The sequence below is a fragment of the Phragmites australis genome, chromosome 5 (genome assembly GCF_958298935.1).
Source record: "Phragmites australis chromosome 5, lpPhrAust1.1, whole genome shotgun sequence".
Classification (NCBI taxonomy): Eukaryota; Viridiplantae; Streptophyta; class Magnoliopsida; order Poales; family Poaceae; genus Phragmites; species Phragmites australis.
Window position 1 is genome coordinate 17,698,570 of NC_084925.1, and position 13,623 is coordinate 17,712,192.

The window sequence follows — 13,623 nt, forward strand, 5'->3', positions numbered from 1 at the left end:
AGCACCAGCAGCCGCTCGTGCCTTTCCGCATTCCGCCTCCTACTACCGATCGTTCCCATGCCATTAACGGGTGGGACTCGTCTGTCGAATCTGTCTTTGACCCAAAGACTACTACGCCCCTGAGACAAACCATGCCGCCATGCTATCTCGCACCTAATCTGAGGGGGAGATCTTCTAGAAACTCAGGGAATGATCCGTATGATCCCAGCGTCCGGTTGCCGCCTTATCCCTTAGCGAATCACGTTTAAAAGAGGAAAGCCGAGCTCGGATTATATCTGCCACCATCGAACCCTAATTGAAATTGTCTTAGCCTCCTCGAGCCTCCCCACCTACAAATATACTTATGCCCTTCCCGAAGCACGCCACACCTTTCCCCAACTTCCCATCGAGAAATCAACATCGTAACACCCTCTACATGTAACTCCACCGCCAAAAGTCACCGCCGCTCATCGCCAAGCCACTATGGTGGTGTGCCGCCCTTGCCTACACTGTTGCCGAGTCGCACGAGCTCCCGCGCCTTTGTTCCGCCGCTCGCCGGAGTCCTTAGCCTCCTGAACCCGATCCCAGCGAACATCCGATTTTCTACTACCGCACCTAAGTCGTCGTCACCTCTTGGTCCACGGTGAGCAGCATGAGCCGAGTCTACCCTCTCCCAGTCACCGCATCCGTGCATCCGGTCCATGAGCCGAGACCGTTAGATCTAGATCCAATGGCCCAGATTAATCTGAGAATTATTAATTTATTTTTCCTTTGAAAACAATATTTAATCTTTACTACGTAATAAAACCCCTGTTGACGCAATAATTCAAGGTTTTTTAGTAAAAAACAATTCCAATAAATTCTGAAGTTCATGGTAATTTTGTAAAAAAGCCCATGTTTAGTAAAAAGCTCATAATGTTTCCATCCTAGCTCATTTTTCAGCGATTCTTGCGCCGTTAGATTCATTTTTTAGAGATTTATCTTTCTAGATATGTTTTTTCTTGTTGTTCTTTTGTTTTGTGTATTATTTTTAGTGTATTTTTGTGTGCTTTGTCAGTAATTATGCGATTAGACAACAACGCCCAAGATCAGTTTGAGAAAAATCAAGACTAGGAGTTAGAGTCCACTGAGCAGCTGCAAGGAGAAGGCAAGTGTCCTTGATCATCTTGAACCTATGTTTTTAAATGTTTTTGTTTTACAAATTGAATGCACTGTCAACTTGATTGGTAGTCACCTATGTTAGGGTTTATCTAGATATTCCCTTATCATTTCTTGAAATCTAAGTGGTTTATGGTTAGGTGTCTTTTATGTAGAAATGATTAGGCTGTCAGGAATGTCATTAAGTGTCTTATACTTGACTAATGATCATATGTAACAATGACGGCAAATATGATGATGAATTTGGTATAACAACATGGAACCTTAGGCCTTGAGAAAATTGGTGTTTATAGTTTGTCATGGTTATGTTGTTGGTTAGTGGAGCGATAACCCAAGAAGTGACGTACCAACCATGAGTCCGATACGGGTAAGACTTGGCATACTAGTCTGAGTTCTTTCTGATGTGTGTTGGGTCAGCACAAAAGGGGGTTCTGGGTTGGAAGGAAATTATGTAATCGCTAGTAGTGAAACCTAGTGGGCAGATACATACTGGATTAGACTTTGGTTAGTAGAAAATGTCATACAATGATTTCTTGGCGACACACCACTAACGTATGTTAAGTGTTTCGCGAACACAGCAACATGGATTCCACTTACTCATGGGAAAAGCTGGACAACCTCTGTAGACTGTAAAATCTGATATATCAGTCATGCTCACGGTCATGAGAGACTTGGATCCTCACATGATTAGTTGGTTTTAGATATGGTGGTGGAATTGTCATGGTTATGATATGGTAGTATTGGTGGTGCTAGATGATTATAGTATGCAAGGTGGGTAACGTTGGGTAATAGTTATTGGATCATCTGAGTTACATTCACTTAATAATTGTTTAATATTTATCAATTACATTATTATTCTTTACTGGCATTTATACAAATATACTATGTGTTAGCCTATTCTTGTTGAAAACCTGCATGTCATTACTTTACCACACTTGCTGAGTACTCTATGTGCTCACCTTTGCTATCTCCCACAATACATATGCTGCTCAGTAGAGGACTTTGAAGATTTTCAAGACCACGACCTGGTTTACTAGGAGCGTGTTTTTTGGTCGGTGTCTGTGGAGTTGATTGGTCACCAATGCTTTCGTTCTGTTGTCGTCGTTTAGTTCGGTCGTTTGGTTAATAGAGTTGTTTAGCTGGAGTCTTTTTGTAAGAGTTAAACGGTTGTAAATTAAAGTATTACTTTTGTTACTTCACATGTGATGTCTTTATGTGTGTTAAACATGCTAGGTATACATAAGCCGTACTTGATTTTGTCCGTTAAAACCAGGTGTGACAGAGGTAGTATCAGAGTCATACTAACTGTAGGACCACAAGCCTAGTAGAATGGTCATCCTTAAGGTTTCTCCTAGTTCTTCTCAATCCATAGAAGCCTTCCCTTAGTTATTTCTCTTGCCTCTTGTTATCTTTAAGGTTATTTCTTATATCCTATTTTCTTCTTTATAGATGGTTCGTCAACTACTCACTGCTCACAATTCAATTGGAGGTCGTCCATCCATTTTTCAGTGTGTTCCAACTGAAGAGGAGAGTGATGAATCCACTTTCCGCAATATGGACCTCGTTCCTGATGTCTATGAGAGTGATGGTCTTCACGCTGGACACTTTCCCCGCTTATTGTGGGGAATACTTTATGTACTTGGACATACGCAGAAGCTAGTCTACAAGGGAGTTGAGAAGCAACACTCTGGATATATAGAATGGAGGTCGAAGTCACTATCTATGACTATGAGTGAAACGAAGATGAAGGTCTGGATGTTCGTCGAGTTGTAGGCATTCACTCAGCAATGTCCCCAAGAGCAACCTTCACCGCCGGTGTTTGAGATGCAGCATGTCAATCCATATCCCATGTCCATGATCAGTACAACAAGAAGATGGTCGACTCTCCTTATGCCTACTGTCATCGAAGAACTCGTGGAAGTGATGAACCGTCCGTGAAGCACACACCTTTGGAGAAAGCCCCAAGCTATGTGAGCAAGTGGCGCTCACCATGGTCTTGGAAGATGAGCTGGACTGTGTTTTATGGGAGTTGGTAGATGTTCGTCGTCACCTCGCTTTTGTCACTTCACTTCTCAAGGATGAACAACGTGCCAACCAAGAAGAACCTGTAGAAGATGAAGATGAAGCTTTGTCTATCCACTCACCTCCGCGCAAGAAAACCTGCCTCAATGCCCCCGCCATAGAAGAAGAAGGATCAGTCGATTCCTTCTCAGGATCCCACACTAGAGAGGAGTCCCAGTAGTAGAGTCTTTTAGTAGAATCATCTTAATGTCGTTAGATTCGAGCGTCGATGTAATCGTTAAGCATAATAATGATGGTGTGAGAATTGTTATAGTGCTAAATGTGTGATTTGGATCTTTTGTTTGTGTTGATGTGAGCTGTGGAATGCTTTGGTACCTTGTTCATAGACACATCTTTAATATCTATATAATATAATATAGTTGAGTTTCCTTAGTTAAATCCTTTCTAGTATCGATTATCTACTCATATCTTTCTTTTCAACCCTAATCAGATAGTTAACACAAGAACGAACATCAATGGTGACAATGAGGATGACAACAGCGACCAGAATCCACCCCCACCTCCTCTAATGTCTCTGGAACAATGAATGGCTATGCAGACTTCTTGCAAGCTTTAGCTCAAACCATGGTGCAGATGCAGTAGCAACAACCAATTCATGCTCCTCAACCCCACTAACCATAAGGACTTGGAGAATTCAAGAGAACTCAGGCCCTAGTCTTCAGTCATGTAGTGGAGCCTATGGATGCAGATGATTGGCTAAAGGACATAGAAAGGAAGCTACAAGTCGCATAATGCACTGGAAAGAGATTGTTCTCTATGCTTCGCACCAACTCGCCGATCAAGATTTAGACTGGTGGGATGCATACTGTGTCGCACATGATAACCCATCAGCTATCACTTGGATGGAGTTCAAAACTAGTTTCTGCACTCACCATGTGTTGTCAGGAGATGTTCACCTAAAAAAAAAGGAATTCATGAGCTTGAGCAAGGACCAATGACTGTGAGAGAGTATGTGACCAAGTTCACTCAACTATCTAGGTATGCACCAAGTGAAGTGGATACTGATGAGAAGAAACAGGAACACTTATTGGAAGGTTTGAATGATGCTATTGAGTATGCCCTACTACCTCAAGAGTTTGCCAATTTTCAAGCCATGGTGAACACAACTTTAGTAGTTGAACACAAGCGCCATCAGCTGAATGAGAAGAAGAAGAAGATAACATTTCAAGGACAAGGAAGCAACACACGTCCCCATGTGGCAACTCAAGCCCCTCAATAAGGACCTATGTTTTGCTCCAACAATCAGAACAGACCTCAATCTCAAGCTCCTATTCAACGCCCTAATTATCAGACACCTCGTTCAACTTCACCCTCTACTCAAGTCAAGAATAGCCCAGCTACTCCTGACCCAATCAAAGGATGTTTCTACTATGGAGATAAAAGTCACTATGTGAATAAATACCCTAAAAGGATACAAGCTCAGTCCAAGCCCAATAACACACCAAGGTCAACTCCAAGCTAAGCTCAGTCACGCAGTGGAAGTCAGATCCCTATTCAGAACAATCATGGATAATAGAACTTCGTCCGTGGGAAGGTCAACTATGTCACAGCAGAAGAAGCTCAAGATGCTTAGAATGTGGTGTATGATATGTTCCTTGTCAACTCTTAGCCCGCATTAGGTTTATTTGATTTTGGAGCTTCACATTCGTTCATAACTACTCAGTTTCTTACCAAGCATGATTTTCCTATGGTTATGATGAAGAGTAATATGCATGTTAGTTCTCCAGGTGGAGATATGAAAGCACAATACATGTGTCCTAGGATGAAACTTAAAATAAAGGGGTAGACTTTCCAGCGAATCTTGTAGTCTTGGAATCCAAAGACATAGATGTTATCCTTGGAATGGATTGGTTAGCCAAGTTCGATAGAGTAATACATTGTGCTAGAAGGGCAGTTCACCTAACCAATGGAGATGGAACTAAAGTTGAGTTTGTAGCTACTGTCCCAACAGCAAAAGAATGTTCTTTCAATTCACTGGATGGTACACCCATTGAACAGATCAGAGTTGCTCATGAGTTTCCTGATGTTTTCCCCGATGAATTGCCAGAATGTCACCAGATCGAAATATTGAGTTTGTTATTGAATTGGTACCTGGTACGACCCTCATAGCTATATAGAATGTCCGCTAATGACCTAGTTGAGTTAAAGAAGCAAATCCAAGAGTATTTAGGTAAATGTTTTATTAGACCAAGCACATCACCTTGGGGAACCCCAGTTTTTTTTTGGATAAGAAGGATGGTACTCGAAGGATGTGTATAGATTATAGAGCACTCAATGATGTGACTATTAAGAACAAGTATCTGTTACCCCGAATTGAGGATTTGTTTGATCATATGAGAGGAGCACGAGTGTTCTCCAAGATTGATCTAAGGTATGGATATTATCAATTGAAGATTCGATCATCAAATGTACCCAACACCACCTTCAGTACTCGATATGGATTATATGAGTATACTTTCATATCTTTTGGATTAACCAATGCACCAGCTTACTTCTTGAACCTCATGAATAAGGTATTTATGGATTACTTGGATAAGTTTGTGGTGGTGTTCATTGATGATATTTTGGTTTTCTCCAAGAGTGAGGAAGAACATGAAGATCATTTGCGAATAGTGTTGCAGACACTCAGAGAGCATCAGTTGTATGCCAAACTTAGCAAGTGTGATTTTTGGTTAGATCAAGTCACTTTCCTCAGCCATATCATAGCAGCTGGTGGTGTAGCAGTAGATCCAAGTGAGGTGAAGGATGTGTTGAATTTGTTACCGCATACAAATATGTTAGAGATCTAAAGTTGTGGCCTATGCGTCAAGGCAGTTAAGGAAGCATGAGGAACATTATCCTACTCATGACTTAGAGTAAGCAGTTGTGGTTTATGCATTAAAGATTTGGAGACACTATCTCATTGGAAAATGATGTGAGATATATACGAATCACAAGAGTTTGAAGTACATATTCACCCAACCGGATTTAATCCTTTGTCAACACCATTGGTTAGAGTTAATCAAAGATTATGATGTGGGAATCCATTATCACCCAGGAAAGGCTAATGTAGTAGCTAATGTTTTGAGTAGAAAGAGTTATTGTAACTCGGTGATGGTTCAAGAAAGTCAACCTGAGTTGTGGAAAGAGTTTGAGAAGCTCAACCTTAGATTTGTGGTAGATATGGAAGCAACTACCATGGAAGTTGATTGCACACTTGAACAAGATATTCGTAAGTGTCAACTTAGGATGAAAAACTCAAAGAAATTAGGCAGCTTATCAAGGATTATAAAGCATCAGGCTTTACAGAGGACAATCAAGGTATTGTGTGGTTTAAGAGCAAATTAGGACCAATGAGAGCAACATGAATATTCCAATGGAAAATCTATTTTTACATCATACTACTTCATGTATGTATTGAAGTAAACAACACTCTTTTGCAGTATCTTGTGTATGCCCTGTACGTGAATATAAATACTAATTAAACTAGATGCAATCGACGTGAAGATTAAATAATCGAGTTTACCTGTTTAGCATGCCGATGAGCTCTTGGTAAGTTAATTTATCTCTCTTTTGTGAGTCCAAGACAATAATCTTACTTAAGTCTAGGTGGATGACAAGGAGGATCCAATAAAAACTGCAAAAATATATCACACAATAGTAAATTAGTGTTAGAATTGAGTTGCATATAAAAAAAAACACTCTGACACGCAAACACGTACTCAAAGTTGTAGGGTAATAGTATAAAGGTCTTTTGTTGGTGGTGAAGCAAACACTTCACTAAGTAGTCGGTTGTCCACTGTCGACTCTAAAACCGATAGTGAAGCGAGTTTTGAAGCCAATAGTAATAGCACTTTGTGTTGTAGTTCCCAGAAGAGACTTCCTGTGCTTGCATGTTCCCAGAAGGGGCTGCAACCACTGCAACTGGGCCTGCAAAGGTTTTGACCAATCGGAGGCACATCTACAACCGTATTGGCACATGGTAACATGGATGGGTTGACGAGGATCTCTCTGATGGACTCAGCATGTATTGTTGCAGCTGCATGTGGTTAGTGCTGGACATATCTTGTCAAGTGGGGGTGAAACTAGCGTGCTCCTACTTCATGTGTCAGCTTTGTATATTGGCATCATGGCTTTTGGTGTTCCCTGCAACATGCATTGCATTCATAATACTCGGATCAACTTGGATTTGTGGTGCTAGTAGCTCATGAAACCGAATCATGCATATTTCTTGTGTTTAATTTTGTTTGTTCGTGCATGGATCTACTGGCTTTATCTTTTCTTTCGATTTTTTTTACACTTTCTTGATATAACTGAATCTTTAATATAAAGCATCACAGGTTGTCTCCTCCTATATATATATAAGGTGCAACCAAGCATTGGTATCAGATTAACATACAGACTCGTATCTTATTAGCTAGACTAGAGGTGAAACTAGAAGGAAATAAGCAAGAAAATCAAGGAGGAGGTGATCTTGGGGATGGGGAACACCCCAGAGAAGGTGAAGCTGCTACTGGGGGTGCTGGTGCTGCAGTGCTGCCTGGCAGGGTTCCATGTGGTAACCAGGGCAGCCCTCAACATGGGCATCAGCAAGATCGTCTTCACCGTCTACCGCAACTCCATCGCCTTGGCTTTGATCACCCCTTTCGCCTACTTCCTCGAGAAGTGAGCTCATGCATACTACTTCATTGTTTCACTGTCGTTTACAAAACTTTAAAAGTATTTTTTTTTTTGCTTCTATGTGGCATATTTGAATGTTTTGCTCTGTTGTGAGCTGATCTTGTTGTTATCTTGCATTTCTAGGAAAAATAGGCCACCCCTGACCTTCTCTTTGCTGGTCCAGTTCTTCCTTCTTGCCTTCTGTGGGTAAGCGCTAAATGTAGATTTGAGTCTCCATGACCCTTTCTTTATAAGTTGCTTCAGATTCTAATTTTTCACATCCTTGTCTTCTCAGGATTACCTGCAACCAGGGGTTCTACCTTCTTGGTCTGCACTACCTGTCCCCAACCTATGCTTCTGCTATCCAAAATACTGTCCCCGCGATCACCTTTGTCCTTGCTGCTTGCCTAAGGTAATTCAGCAATAGGGTGTTCTTAATAAAAAATTGTTGATTTTTTTCTTTAAATGGTGTTCTTTTGGAAAATTGGATTATACATATAATTTCTTGTTCTAATTTCTTTTGCGGTTAATTAACCAGGCTAGAACAGGTAAATATCAAGAAAAGATATGGGATGGCAAAAGTGATTGGCACAGTGGTAAGCATAGCAGGAGCCACCATCATCACCCTCTACAAAGGGATACCACTGATGAACTTCAAGTCATCTCATATGTTGGGAGTCAGCGTTGTGTCTCCAAACATCGTATGGAACTGGACAGTGGGCTGTCTCTTCCTCCTTGGCAATTGCTCTGCCTGGTCTGGATGGATGGTTCTTCAGGTGTCTACTCCAACTCAACCCAGCATATGCAGTTATCACCTTGATCTACACCATTTGTTGATCATAATATTCTAATGAAGTGCACAAAGTTATCCGTTTATAATTGTATCATATGCCTTTGAGTTAAAACAGATATTTGTAATGTGCCTTTAAGTTAAAATATAAGTTTCACAATGTAATTTTTCAAACAATAAAGGCTAGGAAAGTTTCTCAAAAGGAAGAATGAATTCACCGCCTAGTTTAATTAAATTGACATATAGTCCAAAGAAATTCCAGTCATGAATGAGAGTTTTCAGTTACAACCTTAGCACCACTTTGCCAAAGCTATTTGTTTTAATCCTTATGTCAGATAAAACGATACACATCACATCCAAACTTCATTTGATTCTTCAAAAGTAACATTTTTAGAGAAATCAAGATCATATTTTTATAACATGTTAAGCATAATAATATCCTGATTGTTCATGATGATAAGTTTCAGTATGGTTTCTTATTCTTTCCTTAAATAAAGGAAGGAAAAACTATTAATAGCGAAAGATGGAAGAAGACCTGTGCATGAGGAACATTTCTATCCTGACTATATGGGATACATAATTTAATTGGTGGACAAAACGTCTAGATTCAAATATTGTATCTATGGGTATGCATTGTTCCTGATTAAATATTTTTTCTGTAGGCCCCAGTGTTGAAGAAATACCCAGCCAGGTTGTCAGTGCTTGCTCTCACACTGGTATTTGGGCTGGTTCAATTCTTGGCCATAGCAGCATTCTGTGAGAATGACAATGAGAAGTGGAAGCTTCATTCTGGAGGAGAGCTCTTCACAATCCTCTACGCTGTAATTTCTTCTCTCTAACTACCCACAATATTTATATTTTACCTTTAAATCCTAAGTAACTCTGAGGCAAAGGAAATTGAAAGAATCATAGGTATCTTAATGGTCACAACTGAACTGCAATAAGAAACATTAACGAACGAAACTACCAATGCTGGTAAACAATTTGATAAATTACATTATATCAGGATAGCACAAAATATTTCTTGACAATTTGGACATACCTTTTCTGCAGGGTCTAGTGGCTTCAGGGGTCGCCTTGTCTCTGCAGATCTGGTGCATTGACAGGGGTGGTGCTCTCTTCACAGCTATCTTCCAGCCAGTACAAACCGTCATGGTTGCCATCATGGCTGCTGTCATTCTTGGCGATGAACTATATACAGGAGGGTAAGGAGAAGAATATAACTTGAATAATGATTATTGCGTCTCATCCATGATCATCCTATAAATTGTTTCATAACCCTGAATATTTCAATACTGAATCTAAACTTAGTTCTCATCTGAAATTTCTCAGGATCATAGGAGCTGTCCTCATAGTGATTGGCCTCTACTTTGTCTTGTGGGGTAAAAGTCAAGAGAAGAGTAGTAACCAAGGAAATGAGCCAGATTTGTCAAGGCGTCTCCTTAGTGAAGAGTCCTCTCAAGAAGAGAAGTCTGTGACAAATGATATTCCATGAGAACAGAAAACGGAAATGCTATTGTATAATCACGTGCATACTAATATGACAGATGCATCTTCAAAAAAAAAAAAAAAAACGATGCAAGGTCATGCAAGTGTGTATAGTTAGTGGTGTTAATTTAGAAACATTTATATTTCTTTGCTTGGTGTTATTCTGATATTGATGTTGAGCACTGTATTGTCACAGAAAGAATTCAGTTCCAACCACACTCAATAGGAACTGATGGAGTTGACAATATAAAGCATTATTTCCTTTGGACAAAAAGAACATTACAATTCTTTTACTTGTGTGATAGTACTCAACTGCTCGGTTGCGTAACGATTTGTACATGATATCCCCTCTAAATTGAATGTAGGAAGCCCTTACAGATAAGAAAAACCAGCCACCCAATATGGTGCTCGTTTTTGGCATATTGTCAGGTTATTGTGCTATCATCAAGAAGCACACTCATTTTTTAAGTACATTGAAGACATACACTACTACATTCACATTATCGCGCGCACACATATACACGTGTGTCTGCGCGCGCACATATACACATGCTATATGTGTGCACTCCTAAAATTGATGGACACCAAAGCGCGTCTAGAATTCGACCCCTGATAACACTAGCCATCTAGCCACTGGCCAACTTGCAAAAAACATGCTCTTCAGGTTTCAAGTTAGTGCGTACACTTATTTCTAGAACTCGATCAGGGGATGGATTTTTTTTCCCGTAACTGGTTTTTAGGTTTGGTCTGGCATTATGACAGTTTTACAAAATAAACTGCTTATATTCTTTTAATAGTAATCAGCTGAAAGCATAATCTTTTAGATGTAACAACTTATTAAAGAATCGGGAATTATAGGAGACCAATGTCTGTTGCAAGCAGCAATAAAAATGTTATGCCTCTCCATTTTTTTGCACCTTCCACTTTTTTTTTGCACGAATATGGATTCGAATTTGCGCTCTTGGTTGTTGTTGTAGACATACGTATTAGTTGTTTCAGTCTTGCAGAAATTTTGAAAATTGGCTGCATTTAAATTCCGTATTTATTGCAGCGGATATTTTATTTGTTATAGTAGACCTTTTATTTGTTTTGGTAGGTCATTTTCTTTGTTGTAGTGGTCGCACTGGCTACAATAGCTGGTGTATTTTGCTTTTTAATATTCGTTCTTCTATTTTTTTGGGGTATATCTACCATTTCAAGTGATTTTGTTCGATAGATTGAGATTATTTTCTATTTTTTAGGACCTTTATTGCAGAAGTTGATTTTGTTCGTTGTGGATGTTCTTTGTAAAAGTTGCAAAGAGAATCCAATCGGGATCTTCTGTATTTCGGCATATTGTTGCGAAAGCACGATTAAATGTTGCGCCTCGATCCCTGTTTTTTGTTGCGCCAAGCCAATCATGATGAGACTCGGACGCTCCATGTTGAATATTCTAGCTCTCCGATCCAGCAGCTGAGAGACTGTTTAACAATTAAATCCAATCGGACCTGGGGCTATCCTTCACAACTAGCAAGCGTACTCGAATAACACATATATAATTAATAATATTACAACAAGAGCATACATATTAAATCGGTAACATTACAATATGAGTTAAAATTTCAAACAAACTACGATGTAAAAGTTTACAATCATCTATTATATTACTTAAGCAAATTACAATGTGAAAGTTTATGATCACCTATTATAATTATACATAACTAAAGTCATGAGCAAAAACTTATGTAAAGGAGAAAAATAAACGGTAGAATAGTCAGAAGCAAAAATAATAGCACAATGAATCTTTCATTCCGAAGGGTGCACTATCTAATACGTTTAACAAATTCTCGTACAACTTCAAAAAGTTGTCTTTACATTCATTCCTATTATATTTTAGAAAGTCAACCAAAATTTTTTTTCTTAGTTCGTGCCCATCCTATAAGTACATTATATATTATTGCAATTGTAAAAAAAAGTGTATAATCAGATGGCTAATTTCTTAATATAAATATAATGTCGTTGAGAACACTCACAGTGCAAATTGGTGGTTATAGTTGTTGACCGTTCCACACGCGAATGAAGTTAATAACAAAAAGACACCGACATGAACCTATAGAAGAACAAAATGTTACATCTACATGGATAATTTAATTTGTTGAACCGATGTTTTAAGAAATTTACCAATATTTTATCTTTGGAACACAAATTGGCACCATACGACGCCAATCACATATATCGTGAATCCACGGGGAATTTGCTATTTCTAGAGCTAGATTCAGTTTATTGGAAATTTTTAGAGTTTTCAACTGACAGTGCACTATGGGTTCATTTTCTAAATACCAATCCGGTATAGATAGTGTGTCCAATACCAATACACTTCTAGCCACCATGTGGAATGCAAATAGCATGAAATGACTGAGGGAACATATCAGCAATAGAATTTGCAAACAATAGTCACTATCATTAGGGAAATCTAAACCACAACACAAACGAACAATGAAACAAAATATACCAACTTGCACTGTGAAATATTGTACTCCTTCCCAGACCACGTATCAAACATTTTTGCCAACAACTGAACATCAAGCTTTCTTCTATGCGACAACTCTCGTCTGAAGTCGCACACTAACTGTGATAATAAGATAGCTCTTAAGATTTTGTGCAAACAAAATGATTACATAAATATATTATATCATACCCGGAACTAAAAGTCCATACATTGATATTGGGTGTCCCTTAACATGTTGAATTCATCGCATGCGTACATCCATACGCCATGTTGAAACAATCCTTGTGTATAGGCTTTTGCAAATCTATTATTTCCAAGACTGTTTTTAACCTTAAGCTAATCGGTTGAGGCTTAGAGCTTCGAATTCATTCTTTCCTATAAAACAATGTATTGCATTAGGTGTAACAACAAATAAGAATAATGTATATAAACAATACATATTATATGAAATTAGATAGACGTACTCCGAAGTCTCAGCATGGTCTATAGACATGATAAATTTGCAAAGCTCACCAACTAACTCAGATGTATTTGTCGGCATGATGGCAGTGGAAGAACACATAATAACAATTGATCTTCAGTTTGATGTGATGACTTTGATAATTTGCCATGCTTGGGAGGACTATATGCAATCACAACATCATCTGAAATATTTTCTTCTTCACCGTCGTGTTTGGAATATTAACGTTCTTTCCTTGTGTTTAGTTTCGGGTCCAACAAAACTGCTACTAATTTTTGTCTGAAATTTATCATATCACGCTACAATATTATAATAAAAATTAATATTTTATCTAAATATAATACAATTATTTAAACATGTCACAAATATTTATGATCAAGCTTAAAATATATGAGTCACACTATTAGATAGTGTATCTTCTGTCCAATATTCCATGTAGTTTAGCATGAATAGATTACAAGAGATGCTACAATATTGCAGAAACTTTATACAATTATTTATTTTTATTTAATCAATTAATGAAAGATAATTATTTCAGCA

The 13,623-nt window shown here is 38.6% G+C and overlaps 1 protein-coding gene across 1 annotated transcript; it reads left to right on the forward strand.

Moving 5' to 3' along the window:
* The first annotated feature begins 7,328 nt into the window (after positions 1-7,328).
* On the forward strand, positions 7,329-10,398 carry LOC133917486 (protein WALLS ARE THIN 1-like). The gene is made up of 7 exons (XM_062361379.1): positions 7,329-7,863; positions 8,002-8,064; positions 8,153-8,269; positions 8,396-8,633; positions 9,310-9,468; positions 9,701-9,852; positions 9,980-10,398. The coding sequence occupies exons 1-7, from the start codon at positions 7,679-7,681 to the stop codon at positions 10,140-10,142; spliced, it is 1,077 nt and encodes a 358-aa protein (XP_062217363.1). The 5' UTR covers positions 7,329-7,678; the 3' UTR covers positions 10,143-10,398.
* The last annotated feature ends 3,225 nt before the right edge of the window (positions 10,399-13,623 follow it).